The 14,911-nt window shown below is 37.6% G+C and overlaps 1 protein-coding gene across 4 annotated transcripts in view; it reads left to right on the top strand.

The window, feature by feature from the left end:
- Window positions 1-14,911, top strand: part of AKT3 (AKT serine/threonine kinase 3) — a 151,401-nt gene that overhangs the window by 8,671 nt on the left and 127,819 nt on the right. For 2 of the 4 annotated variants that reach the window (XM_074537262.1, XM_074537261.1), the window contains exon 2: window positions 3,879-4,033. In XM_074537262.1, the coding sequence (XP_074393363.1) occupies window positions 3,988-4,033 (46 nt within the window). In that variant the 5' untranslated portion in view covers window positions 3,879-3,987. Of the gene's footprint in view, window positions 1-1,698; window positions 1,929-3,878; window positions 4,034-14,911 lie in introns of those variants that run through there. The other 2 variants (XM_074537263.1, XM_074537264.1) reach the window with 2 other exon arrangements.

Genomic DNA, 14,911 nt, shown 5'->3' with positions numbered 1-14,911 from the left:
AGTAGTGTCTGGTTAATCTTTGGTCAGAAAGTTGCCTTTGAAACCTTTACAGCTAGGAGGAGCTTAAAAGTATAATACTAGATAATTGTTTTATCTCACACTACAAAAGTGGCTTAATAATTTCCTGAAGAAAAAAAGGAAAAGTTGTGCATTTTTAATGAGATAAAACCCCCCAGCAGATGTTTGCATAGAGTCATGGAATCATTTAGGCTGGAAAAGATCTTTCCAATTGCTAACCTAATACTGCCAAGTCTACCACTACACTACTGTGTCCCTAAATTTTTCACATCATTGATTGTAATGGAGTAAATTTTTACACCTGCATCGTAAAGTATGCTGACAGTGGGTTCTTGTATGTGTTGTGCATACACATGACTATCTGATCCTATCTGCAGAATACACACAGTATATTGTTGGGAAAATATCTCCCAAGTTTGATAAGACACAAAAAAGTGGGGGGAAAAAAGTAAATCTGAGGTGTTCTCTAGTTGCTGGAAAATGTATAAGAACAAGTCAAGGTCTTCCCTGTAGGAAACAGCTGTGATGCAAAGCATTGTCAGATTCAGTTCTAACATATTTTTCTCCTGTTTCTGTAGGTTCATCCTACATAGCAGTAAGGTAAACTGTAAAAATTACTGCATACTGGCTGCTGAAACTTCAAGTGCATTGGGAGAGCAGAGTTGATTGCTAACAAATATTTAAATTCTATGCCAGATGTGCAGAATAAACATTTCTGTAGCTTTTCTTGATGTAGTTGAACTTTGGATGAAATGCTGTTTTCATGTGAAAATTCCTTTACCTCTAAACTCCTTTACCTCTATATGCAATTCTTTGTTACATCTTTAGGAAAGGCTTTTGTGAGACTGTTTTTAACTATAAGGGCAGTTTTGGTCGTGATAAGAAGTAGTTCTCAAAATTCTGCTCTTCTGGAGCATTGTTGAGTGACTTCTAGAGTAAAGGAGTACAGCTTTTAGAAAGGCTCAAAGGCATTTAATAAGGGATAATATTACAGATGCTTACAAATGGCTTCTTGAAAGTGTAGTGTGCACATATAACCTTTATTTTCATTAGCTTTTTAATGCTTTGATTTATCTCCTTCAGCGTTCTGTGTAATTCAGCTTGACTTTTAATTACCCAGTAATGGAGCAATCAATACAACCATGGAACTGTTGGTAATTTTAAGGTTGTTTCTGGTAATACTGTGAAGCTAAACTGGGGATAGTGCAGTTAATTTTATCACCATATTTATGTGATTTTTGTATTTTGGGGATTTTGTTCAGAATTTAGTAAAACAGTAGGTGTAATGGGTGGGATGCAAGCCTACAGACACATTGGGTTTGTTTCAGGCACTGTCTGACATGAAAGTTGGTCATAGATCAGATTTTGATTATGTAACACTAACTTATTTGTCATCAGTGGGTAAATAGGAAGCTTCAGGCATGAATTCATTCATAAATCATGGACTGATTGATCAGTCTGTGGGCAGTCAAGATTATTGCTACTTAGTACAGAAGTTAATTTCTTATAGCTGTGTCTTTACCAATAAGAATAAATCACCGCAATGTTCAGAAGTGCACACCAAAATTGGAAAGTTCATGAAATTTGCCAAAAGGGTAAAATATATTGCAGAATATGCCATCCCAAGGTAAATACTGAGTGTTACATTGCTTCTTGTGTCTTTGTAGCTGGGAAAAAACCCAAACAACTGTGATTACTTTCAAGGAATGCAATGAAAGTCTTGTAGAAAACTGAACTTAAGTTGGGTATTTGGAAATTGACGTGCTTACACTTTCTTCTCAGAACAGCTGCTCTTAGGTCACAGTTGTTTGACACCCACCTCTGGGCTTTGTAAAGATTTATGCGTTTGTAATAAGAGCTGATGCTGCGCTGCAGTGATCCAGAACGGCGGAACAGCAGCCTGCGTTCAGGCACGTGTCTTAATCTGTCAGATCTCTTTTCATGCACAGCTGATAGACTTGCTTATCTCGTTTAAGGCATGCAAACAAAAGTTCTGAAAATGTCTGACCCAGAAATTAGCTCTCACATTAGTAAGGTGCAGGATGTGGAAATGCCTGCTTTGGTTATTTCTGCTGTACTGGCTTGTGCATAATATGAAACCTGAGCAGCTAAAGTTAGATCAATTAGCATCACAAAAGCAATCTCATGTCCTTCCAAAATGCTCATAACATTTTCTTTTAGCTTTTATGAAAGCTTAAACAGGGTGTGTTTCTCTAGACCCAAGTGTGCGGTGTCCTGCTGCCCACGACAGGGTGTGATGCCAATGCCAAAGGCTGTGTGTCACCTGCAGGTGACTGCCATGTCTGCCAGTGCCATGGGGATGTCTCAGAGGCACAATAGTCCATATCACTTCAACTTTGCAGTTTTAATGAGTTTAACATTGTGATTTTTACTTTTATGCAGAACAAAATACTGACTTTTTAAAAAAATAATTTAGCGAAAGTAAGACTTAAATGAGCACACTAGTGTGTTTCTGTAAAATCGAGTAGTGCTGCATTTTTGTTGCATACACCTGAAAAAGTACTCATGCCAAGTTTTATTTTGCATGTTACACTATTCTTTCAGAAGTAGCCTTCCATCTAGTTGCTGTCTTATGCAAATACATGTATTTCAAATGATAAATAAGAAATAATCTGTATGTCTATAATGGTTCTGGTTTTGGTTTGTACTTGATTGTAATAAAAAAACCTGATTTCCCAGTGCTTTCTTCATTCATTTGTTGCACAGATTGCTTCTAGCCCAGTCAGATTTGTTTCTTTCCTGTTTACATTTGTTGGTCAGTCTACTAAATGGATATGTATGGGCTGCATTGACAGCACTAACTTTGTGTGGGGGTTGCTGTTCTGTGCCACCAGTGTGTACATGTGTGCTCCTGTGCAGGGCTGGGCAAGGGTGATCCTCCACCATCAGAGAAATCCCATTTCTTGGCTTCCCACACTTTTCTGGATGAGCATTATTTGAATGCTTCTATTTATTTTGAAGGCTGGAGGGGAAAGGCAGTTTGCTGGCAAAAGGAAACATCTCCTGGCCTCTGGCTTCTCTTTCTACTTAAGTGTAGTCCTGTTTATCTCCTATTCACAGCTTTTAGGTACTTTGGTAGTGAGGTGGTCAAAAGAGATGGTTGTGGCTTCTGAGAGTGGCATGTCCTGTTCCAGGACTAACTTCCCCTTCTCTGCCCTGCAGGCTGAGGTTTGTAGGGAAAAGAGCACCCTTGTCACTGCCTGGCTTAAAGCTTTGAAAGAATGTGCGCTCCTTCTTTTTATAAACTGAACATTTGAGGGTGTTTTTGGTTAATTTGTTTAAGAAGTTGTCTTTCTGTTTGTGTACGTGGAGATGATGCTGTTTTTGAAAAACTCTTGTATCTTCAGGGTTTGTATTGGCTATAATAAAATTATTGTGGAAGTGGCAAGGATATAACCTTAATTCCATTTTCTTACACACTTAATGTGATTGTAGATAGCCATAACAGAGGAAGCACTTGTCCATTGCATGGGTTCTGAAAGCTGTGGGAGCAGGGAAAGCTCCTGTGTGTTCAGAGTTGGGTTTTTGAAGCAGGACCGGCAGCCTTTCATTTAACAGCATCCTGTGCATTAGTACAAGAGAATTCTGCTTTGTGCCTTTTATAAAAGTACCATATGACTTAAATTTTAACACATTCTGCTGCTTTTTAGTATGGTAGTGTTCATGGAAAATGTGCTGTAAGACTAGAAACATGATTGTGTTATACAGTTAATTAAAAATAAAGGCAGATTTTTAATATGAGCTCAGTCAGTGAAATACATCAACAAAGACTTTTTTGTTGGCTGTCAAGTGAGAAAAACAGAAAAGACTCAAATTCTTTCTCTAATATTTCCTTCCAGTCTGACTCATCAGTAGAAATTGTGAAGAGCTGCAGAAGAGAAGCCAAGCAGACAAGCTGATAACTCAAAGAAATACTCTTTTGAGTTTGGGGTTCAGAGTGGAGTCATCATGAGCGATGTTACCATTGTGAAGGAAGGCTGGGTACAGAAGAGGGGTAAGTTCTGCCTTTGCATGGAAAGTGCTTTCTAATGTCTCCTATACCGTGTGCAATGGTGTCACATGGTTACACAGATTAATGTTCTTGATTTATCTTCTGCTGTGGAGCAAGCTAATCTGACATTTGGTCAGATTCAGGCCTTGTTGGTATTAATGTGCCGCCCTCAGCAGTGCCTCTGTTTCTCGGGGTGGCTGGCAGTGCAGAGGAAGTTGGACTCAGTCATTCCCTCTTCACCTTGGACCTTGTTGCTGCTGCTGCTGTTACCTGTGCATCAGAATGAGCTGCCTGTTGTGGCAGCTAGAAGAGGCACTAATAGAGCTGTGCACTCTAAGGTTGTCTGGAAGCTGCTGCAGATGTGATACTTTGTGGGAAATTTCCTAGATGCCAGAATCATTCAGTGTGGCTCAGCTTGTATTACAGATGCAAGTAGTCCCAGTAAAATCAACATAATACTTGCATAGAGCTCAGCATACACCTCATTACTCAGCAGACCTGGAAGCCATATGATTAAAGAATATGTTCTTAACTATAAGCCAGTATAAAGTATGATTTTCTGTTATATTTGAATTTCTGTGAATTCTTGAGATGTCTCTTTAAATTGTTTCACCATGTGATTTGCAAATCTGGGGAGGTTGCTGTATGTTCAGCTTTGAATGTGAAATCTCTAGAAATATCTGGCATTCATATCATGTGATGAACTTTGGATGAAATCTTCCATGCTTCATGCTGCTCTACTTTAGGTTGTGGTTGCACACATGATTATTTTCAAAAAAATATAACTTCTCTCACAGAGAGGGGGTGATCTGGATTTTAGGGTGATTTATGCCATGAGTTTCTGCGATCCTAGCCCAGAAAGATTATACTGAAATAGTGGGAATGAAATTACCCTTTAATTTACAAAGAAATGCTTTGCTTCAATAGCAGTGTGTGAAGACAAAGATCATTATTAGCTTTGTTATTGCAGATTGACATTAAATGTCAGGGAAGGCAAGATAATGAGGGAAAAAGTTTATTATTCTTCTATTATTCTTGCATAAATTGTATTTCAGGAAGCATTATGGGTATTGTAAATGAAAATGAGCTAAACCATGTGAAGCTTAAGGCCTACTTCCTATTTTGGAGTATATACCTGTATTTATAACAAATAATATTTTACATGACAGGAACTATTTAAATTTTGAAATTATTTTCCTTTCCACCTTGTTGTTAGTTACTCAATTTGGAGATCTGATCTCCCTTTTTGATTATTTAATATAAATTTCTTTCAAATGTATTTGAATGGTTAGGATGCTCCAAATAATTTTATTTTACATGACATCAGTTCCTTCAGGTAATATTGCTCATTCTTATTACAACTGCTGCCAACTCTGTGAGCACTGGATATGCATATATTAATTACTGGGATCCAGAAATGGAAACTGAAATTCAATGTCTTACTTAATATTTGAAATTCTGAAATGTTAAATAAAGGTTTTTTTTTTCTTACCCTGTTTTACTAGCAATTAATTGAAGAAAAGGCCTCCAAGTTGACATTTTGAGGTCAATTTTATTAATAATTTTTTTCTTTTCCAATTAAAGACATTTCATGGCATGCATTTGTCCTTATCATGAATAACTTTGAATTTATCTTTTTCTTTGTGCTATACATAACTGTGTAGGTTTTAGTGGAAATTTTTCTAATTGCATCTAATACCATCCTTAATTTTCTTTGTCTGACTTGTTCTGGTTGTTGGTGGGTTAAAGTGTTTCTTTTGTTTGCTTCTGAAAGCAAAAGGAAAAGCATGGTCGTGTTTCACAATGCTAAGAATTTGTAAGCATTTAATTCAATGGTCATACATTTCATATGTAATGACAGCTTTTACTCTGACCTTGTTCTGGAGCGAGAAAATCAAAGTTGCTAAGTGCATTTGTTAAATTTTGCTAAGAAAAAGTATCCAACTTTAATCTATATTCTGAGAATACGCTCGGTAAACGCTTACTTTGGCAGCTAAATTTTCTCTGTCTGTGTAAAGAAGCATCGTGGGATTGGGTAAAGCTGTCTTGCTTCCACAAGTGATCATTCTGTTACAGTTTGGAAGTGAATTCTTTGATCATCAACCCTTGCTAGGCATTGGCTCAGTTCACAGGCAGGTTTTGGTAGGTACGAGCCACGTTCTACTGGAGAAGGGCGAGTGTGGGACCTCTTCTCCAGGCAGACGCTGAGTGAACTCCAGCCCCAGTTACTGGTCCTTTGGACAGCCCCGAGCCAAGTGTATCCTGCAGCACAAATTTCTGACCCCAGACTGAATGTATCTAGAAATAAACGTTATGACCCTTCCTGCTGGGAACTTAGGGGCTTGGGCTGCATCACTTGACGGATCTGTTTCTGTTGTGCTGAATTATTTGGTCATGTGACTATAGCCCTGGACCTCTTAAAATTGTCCCCTTCAGCACTCAGTATGGTTTGTGATACAAGGAAAGGGAAAAAAAAATCCAACTTCTTTTTGTGATTCACAGCCCAGTCAGGAATATGAGGATGACTTGAAGGTATTGGGATGAAAAATGGTTTTGAGGAGCTGTCTGATGAGATGGGCCATTACAAAGGTGAGTTAGGTGAACTCAATGTAGAAATGAGAGGGGAGGACTAAAAATAGAGCTGGGGATTGCTCTCTGAATTGAGACTCTGCTAGAGAGAGGCTAGGGAAGACAGGGTATGTTAGGGCATCATGAATGGCTGTGAAATGCAGTGAAAAGATGTTTGCTTTATTGTTATTCTTAGTGCTGTATCCATGTCAGTAATAGAGGGCTGAGGGCTGTTGAGCACTAAAGCCATGTAGCCTCACATCTGACTCCTCGAAGACCTATTTTTCTGTCTGCTTAAATGAGGCACCCATTAAAGTATTAATGTTTTACTCAAAGTCAAGAAATGGCAGAATTAAGTTTTTTTGAGACTGATCATACTTGGGCTTTGAGTAGTCTTTAGGAGGAGCAGTTTCAGTGTGTTGAGACCAGATGATACTGTGGAAGAGTAAGCTGTTGTATATGAAAGGTAGAACAAGCAGAGATGACAGGCTGCAGATGAGAACTTCGGGCAATAGAAGACACAAGACCCAGGGAGAAGCAGGTCTGAGAAGCTTGAGGAACCTTAGGTCCCAGGGGAAAGGAGACCCTGAAGCACAGAGACTGGGTGTGCCTGAACAAGTAAAGCAGCCCAGCAAGAGCAGATTTGGAGAATGAAGTAATTGCTGATGGGGACTCGATACCTATCTACACTTAGTGCATTTGTAAGGTGAAGTGGGTGCTAATTTGGCCTGGCTTCTGTCTGTTTCTGTGCCCCTTTGGCAGTGGTAGTGCTCCTGGAGTACATTGTGTGGCTTTCAGTTTCATCTGAAGGGAGCCAGGTTTGTGCACTGTGGGACTGCTTCAAGCAGCAGAGGAAAGTAGCAGTAACTAGGGTGGTGGGAGGATTTTGCTGCAAAAGCACTTTCCTTATCTGAACTGAAGAACTGATTCAGATCCCTGTGAGACACCAGAGCCTGAACAAGTGGAGAGCCAGCAGAGCAGTCTCCTTAGAAAGGAGTCTCTGCTCAGGCGAGAGAGGAGTGGGAATGTGTTTTGTGAGAATGGCTTTATGGTGGGAACTCCCTGTCTTAGATCCAGGGACAAGGACCAAGCAGCTCCTGGCCTGTGTCCACATGTGGCTGCAAAGATATTTTTGCAGTTCACTAGCTCAGTGAGGATAATTTTTATTTCTTTCAGTGTTCTCCAGTTATACCTGTAGCCAGATAAGGAGAGAGATGCATTGTCTTCCTTTATGAATTTACTTTTTAGATGACACTGACAATTTTCCTTGTAATGCATACAGATGAAAGGGAAGCAATTTTGACTAAAAACCTTAAATAGAGTGACCTGAACCTTGTTGCTGATACACAGAAATTAAATATTTGACATTATTGCAGTTTGTGTAAGCACTCTGCAGTAATTGCTGAAATGACTTTGACATTTTGGATTTGAAGAGGACAATGTTTTGCAGAGTATCTTTAAATATATGTAAAAGTTAGTATCTTTAATTTTACTTAACATGGTTTTATTGTATTTACTAAATTAAATTTAATGATTTGCAGAGAGGGATATGTTTTTAATTTATCAGTTTGGAAACAGATTTTTTTAAAAATTATGAACATGCCTAGTGTGATTAGGGCTATATCATTGCAAAAGTGAGTTTTATTCATATAATTAATGTGATATTTTTTCTTTAAAGCCAGAGTTTTCTGAGTTGTAGACTTGACCTTGTCTGTGGTCTATAATAGTCACAACAATTAGATTTAAGAATCTTTCATAACTATGCTTAATTGCAACCTAATTTCTTTATATATAACCTGTGCACAGAATTTCAATTAATTTAAACATATGAAAAGAGTTAAGAGTCTCTGTTACCATGTTATTGAAAGATCATTAGGGACAAAGAAAGAATTGACACAGATGCTAACTTTTTAAAGGACCCAGTTTTATATTTAACATGTTAGCTAACTTTGTCTTTAATTGAAAGAGCAACGCTTTGGTTTTGGGATGTACCTAGTGTGTAAGGCACATGGCCAAATCATTGTTTAAAGTCAAAGCAATGTGTTGCCAGTGCCACCCTGATGCCTGACCTCTGTTTGGGCTTTGTGCTGTGTGGTGCATTGGGTAAAGCAGCTGCCCATGGCAATCTCCGCGTGACTCACATGGTACATGGACCAGCATTCCAGTTTTGTAGAGAGGGAACCAGAGTCCAAAATTGTTGTGGCTTAGCTGTAATAACTTAAGAAGTTTGATGTAATGAGATAGTGGTATAACTTAAGAAGTTTGATGTAATGAGATAGTGGTAAAAAACCAGATGTCATGAAGCTTTCCTGTAATGAGATGGTCCTGTAAATAGTGTATCATTGAAGTACTGTAACAAGATTTTTCACTCAATGTTATTCTTTTTTTTTCTTTTTAAAAATACCTCTGATAACTTCTTAGTATCTGAAATTGAAGTAGTGTTAGCATTTCTAAACTCATGAAGTAGTGTTAGCATTTCTAAACTCATACAGTTCATAGAATGTGTTTGATTTACTGTGATGAGATTGACTCAGCTCTGCTTTGTTTTCATTTTTGAGATTCAGGACATTATGCAGGTATCATGGGATTTTGAGAAATAACTGTGTGGAAAATATTTACTATTGTTATATCTTCTATCAAGAAGAATAAATAGCATAGTGGAATGAATCTTTTGTTCCAAATAGTAATAGAATTGTTGTTTAAAGTACAAATTATTTATAGTCTTAGGGTAACATGTCTTCTCCGTCCTCCTCCTGGCTGAAATCCAGAGAAAGAACTGTATTATTTCATGTAGTGGACATTGGGTTTTACAGTTGAACCAAGACCAAACAGATGTTAATTTTGGAAATACACTCTGGAGATTGAGTTCATGTGGTATGTTTGTGGCTTTTTTTCGCCTCTGTTTGTTTTGTTGGGGTGTTTTTTTGGTTTTTTGGGTTTTTTTTGTATGTTTTTTTAATGGGGGCATAAATGCCTTGATTGGAAAATTAATTTCAGAAGTTATGGTATTAATTGAGTGTTATTCACAACCTGTCAGAAATCTTGTTTGCAGATTGTCTGAATTATTTGAGCAATTTAGCACACCTCTAACAAAGATGAATTTAAATAGACTAAGTTGAACATCTGCTACACAAAGTAGAAGAAATTGAAATAATTTTTTTCTAATTGTCTAAGCAAATAGTAGTTTCAGGTAAAGTCTTGATTGATAACTTGAAACTAAATAAGCCTTTCATATTGTAGTTGTTCTACTCTAATTCTATCTAATTAATGCAAAATGTGAAGTTCCAACAAAATATATGAATTTAAAAGAGGCAGTTGCATGTGGACCAAAGGGAGGAAAAATAGCAGTGTGACATTTCTTATATCCTATTCTTATATGGTAGCTAGAATTTTGTTTATTTAATTCCCAGATAGTTAAGAGATTGCTGTATCTTGCACTCAGTGTAGAAATGGATTTAGGTAAATCTGTAAAGTCGCTTACGGTCAGCATTCTTTGGAGTTTTTTGTTTGTTTGTATGTTTTTGTTGTTATTGTTGGGTTTTTGTTGTTTTTAGGTTTTGTTTGTTTGGGTTGTGTTTTTTTTTTCCCCCCACATACACTATGAGCAGAGATCTATGTATTTAGGTGCTGTTTTCCTGCAACTACCCTGCTGGGAGAGGAGACTCTGAGCCCTTTCTCTGTCCCACTCACTTTGTAGTTGACTACCCAGATCTTCCTTTTGGAATAGTATAACCTTTTTATCCATACTTTTCCTTGAAGAGGATCAGAACCATATGAAAATCTTAAACTTGTTTTAACTAGGATGAGGTGCTCCCTTTGCTAAATAACTTTATTCCAGATACTTTTTATGTAATGCATAGCTGAGTGTAATTATTGCAACTCTCCACCTTGCATTATTACCAGTTTCTGTTCTTAAAGGCAGCTTGCAATAGAAATTGAAGCATGAAATGCAAAGTATTTTAAACAGTCTCAGGATTATCCTTGTTGCAATGTCCTTGTTGAATGCCAGTTTAGATAAATGTGCGTGGTTGATTAATTTTTAAATTTTTTAGAATTGTTTTTATTTCATTGTAACTATAATAGAGACTGTCACCCGTTTTTAAATGGCTGTACAGTTTTTGATTCTCATCGGTAAAAATGGAGCTTTCATATATGGAGCTGTATTGTAGATGACAGTGGCTAAAATTCTGTTTGTTTGTGTTCCCTGCAGTTGCTTGTAAGGCGTGTTTCTGGTGCTTATCACTTTGGGCATAAAGCTTTTGCATATCCTGAGTTTTGTGGTAGAAAAGTGCTTTTGATATTTCTGACAGCAACAGGCTGCTTGTTCCACAGGAAGATACCTGGGCAGTGAGTGTTTTGGAGTATTCTGGACCCAGTGGCCTTTCATGTTCTTGTATGTCTGTTCCATTTCCTGTGTAATGGATACTGCCCGGTTGCTCACGTTCTGAAGGTTTTCTCCATTCATGCTGCTTTCTCTTACTCACACTACTTAGTTACCCATGAAGCAAGGTTAAACATTTTCTCTTGCAGGGATTAGGGAAGCAAGATGTTAACAATTCATTGCCCTTTGCCTGCTCACAACATTTTTGGCCTGGCAGCAGTGCTCGGCCAGCAAAGGTCCAAGGCATGCTGTTGGGGAAGAATTTGAGAAACCATTTGGCAAATACATGTTTTCTGTTTATTAAAACCTGTACTTTTTACTTGAAGCTTAAATAGTCATGCTGTACCTTTGGCATGCTGTACATTGGTAACATCGGTTATACTTGAAATTCCTTTGTGTTTGTGTTACTTTTTCATTGTTTTTGTAAGGATAATATGCTTGCAATACCAGAATTTCTGATACCTGGTAAAAATCATCCTCTCTCAATATACCTGCATGCCAGTCCAGCAAATCTCCCAAGTCTTTGTGGTTTATTTCAGAAGCAGTCTGTGTACCTGTTCTTCTCACCTCAGCTAGGTCAATCAGCTTGTGCCTCTGTGGGAACCACTTCTTTAATGCTGCCCCTGCTGTAATCGTCAAAAACATTATTGAGGTCAGCAGCTGTGACTTGAAACTATGTTCTGAAAAAGTTGTGGGACTGGACCAAGAACTCAGAGTTTTAGGGCATGAGACAAATGAGACTGCAGATTGAGATATTGAGAATAAGCTTTTTTTCAATAAAGAAACTTCAGGGAGAAGACCAGGAAAATTTTATAACCACTCAGTGCTGTCTTGCTTGTCTTTTGTTTTATAAGAGGAACTGTTGACCCTTCATGAGCATCTCTACAAAGTGTAGACAAAATGAGAGGCTTTTTTCCATTAAGACATGGAAAGATGCTGGAAGTGAGTGGGATCTGTTCAATCTCCAAGTTCTTGAGAGCAGTTTAATCTAAATTGCAGGCAGAACATTGTTGCTTACTTTTAACAGCACACAGTTTAGCTTGCTCTGGGAGGGATTCCGCTTCCCAGGATAGGACTCCATCGGCATAATAGAGGAAGATCTGTTGAGACATGCTTAGATTTTGGTTCAAGCTACATGTGAATGTTTCCAGAGCTTTGCTTTGGATGCACTGGCATGTCTGTCCTATGGACTTGGGAGCCCCTCGGCAGTGGGGATGGATGAGTGCTGGTCACAGTGTAAGCCACAGCTTGTAGTAGCTGTTAATTGGGAGATTCCTTCAGATGTATACTCCTTATCTTTAGTGTTGGTGTACCTCCAGTCTCATTTTTCCAGGGCTCTTTAATACCATCTCTGACTACTACTACTTATTCTTACTTTATCTCTCAGGTATTCCATGTTGTTATTGGTTCCTTCCCTTGAAGCTCAGGGCTTTGTTAGCTTACTTTATATAAACCTGAGTAAATTTCTTTGTAATCAGATCATTGCAACTGATGTCTTATTTACCGTAAATTCTTAGTTTATAGTTTGCTTTCTAACCAAGTGCTTTCTTAAAAGCTGATAGGAAGAGATGCCAGAACACTGATAAGAAAACACATTTTGTTTTTCCAGATCTTCTAGATCTTAATAAGATCACTTACAAATTGATGATTGTGTTGACTTCAGGAGTAGTCTTCCCAAAAATATTGAATTACGATATGGTATCATATTAACTGTGTAAAATTAGAAAGTTTCCAGTTTCATTAGTTGTTATCATTTTTGCATAGAAATTCTAAATTGTGTAATCCTCAGTTATTTACATTTGAGCAGTTGAAATGCAAAAAAAATAAACTGCAATTTTATTTTAGAAATTCAAAATTTCAACTTACACATGAATATTTGAAATGAATTTTTGTTGTAAATATTGTATTTAAGATCCCTTTGGATGGTTTTCAATCTCAGGATCTTATACTTTTAATTTATACCATGTGCATTGGATAGTCTTTTATCAACATTGCCACAATAAGAAAGTTGCTGTAACCAGAGCAGTCTTCACAAAAAGCTACTAATTAGGCTGAGGTACTGAGAACCACACCACCAGCAAGAGATTTGAGGGCTACTGGATACAAATGCTCTGTGATTTTGGTTGTGGTAAATTTATGGACAACCTAGTTCATAGTGAAGGAAGACATGTAAGATGGTAAATTATATCAAAAACTGGGCCAGTAGTACCTTAAATTTGGCACTCAGTGTTGTGGAAACCTGAATTTGTCCAAGTCACAGTTTCCCTTAGATTAAACTGAAATAGTATTGTTACTTCACCTCAGAGACTTCCTGAATTTGAGTTTGCTGATCTTTGTGAAACTCCAAACGCCTTACATTACAATATTCAGGCTTTTAAAAATAAAGTTTTATATAATTGAAATATAATTTTTGTATAGGAAGGAAAATCAATCTAATAGTTGAAATTAGTCTGAAAAGTCTGAATGAGGAGAAGTGGATTTTTTTGTCTTTGTTTATCCTGACACATTGCAGAAGAAGAGGTAAAATCTGTTAGGTCATACAAAGAGACAAGTTGTTAAAGAAAATGAAAAAATCTTGAGGTTAGTTCTTTTGTTAGGCATCTTCCAGAGTGACTGGAGGAAACTCTTGAAAAATGATCCTTGGGAGAGTGTAATCTGGAGGAACGTGACAGAATCTCTGCCTGTGCTTGCACACTTTTGAGCTCATGAAACTGCAGATGGATTAGTGGTATAACTTTAACACTCATAAAATCTCCTTCAAAGTAGTGTGCTTCTATATAGCATCTTTTGCTTTACTTTGAGGCTGGTATTCACTCTGTTTTGAACTTTGTTGGCTTTTTTAATATCATGCCAGTTTATGCACGCTGACTAATACATTGGAAACTTTTCTGAACAACTTTATTCTTATCTTGAGAAACAGCAGCAGCTACTTTATTTTAATTAGAAGCTTGCAAACTTGCCCCTGATGCTCTTCCATGTTTACTTGAAACTTAAGTGGAAGCTGTTGCTGAAATGGGGGAAGTGTCATGTCCTCCCCTAGCTTGGTTGTGTTGGCACTTGTGCTCATAATGGTGACATGGTGAATCATACCAGGAAATTTATCTGGCTGAAAATGAATCTATTTTTATTGTCCCAGCTAACTTACAGATGGATCATTTCCCTGACCTGACTCACCATGGAGCTGCACAAACAGCAGGGCTTGCAAACAGGGGAATGGGAGAGCAGCCACGTGGAGGGGCAGGAGAGCTCCCTGCTAGGGGCAGCCCCCACCTTTGCAGGAGTGAATTGGCCACAGAACTGCGCCTAAACCTTATATTGTCACTGCCACAGGGATGTGGCACAGCTAGCTTGTATTTCAAGAGGGTTTTCTTTGAAATTCATGTTTGGAAAAGGACCATTGATTTATTCTGTGCTAGTCCTAAATGTGATGGAATTAAAAAATGCCACCAGGAGGGTTAGCTAATTCCTATTCCTGTGTGATTATAGATTTTAAACAAACAGAAACTTTTCACAGAAGAGTGGCTTGGCTAATGTCTGGAACATTATGTGGTTCCTTAATCTAAATAATAGAGTAGCTTTGTAATCCTCTTGTGTTTATAGCTTGAAAGGTGTTTAAAAAGTGTATTTTAACAAAAAAACCTCTCAAAGTTTATGATAGACAGGTACTCTTCTGAGGTTAGTGAGTTGTTGGCTTCTAGGTATTATTGCAGATTAAAATTATACTTGATGGTTGTCTGAGTTCAGAATATTCATAATGTGTTGGTGGACAATCAGTGAAACTTCAGATAATGTTAATTTGTGAGCCTTGAGTTTTCTTGTAGATTTTCTGCTATATTAGGTCAAATTCTTATAAAGTAGGCTTTGTCTGAATGTCATTCTTTGCAATGAATATCCTGTTTCTGGGTTTGCTTGGTTATGTAACAAAGTTTGGA

Source organism: Zonotrichia albicollis, chromosome 3 (genome assembly GCF_047830755.1).
Source record: "Zonotrichia albicollis isolate bZonAlb1 chromosome 3, bZonAlb1.hap1, whole genome shotgun sequence".
NCBI classification, from domain to species: domain Eukaryota; kingdom Metazoa; phylum Chordata; class Aves; order Passeriformes; family Passerellidae; genus Zonotrichia; species Zonotrichia albicollis.
The sequence above is the reverse complement of the archived record's forward strand: the minus strand, read 5'-3'. Positions and strand labels throughout refer to the sequence as shown.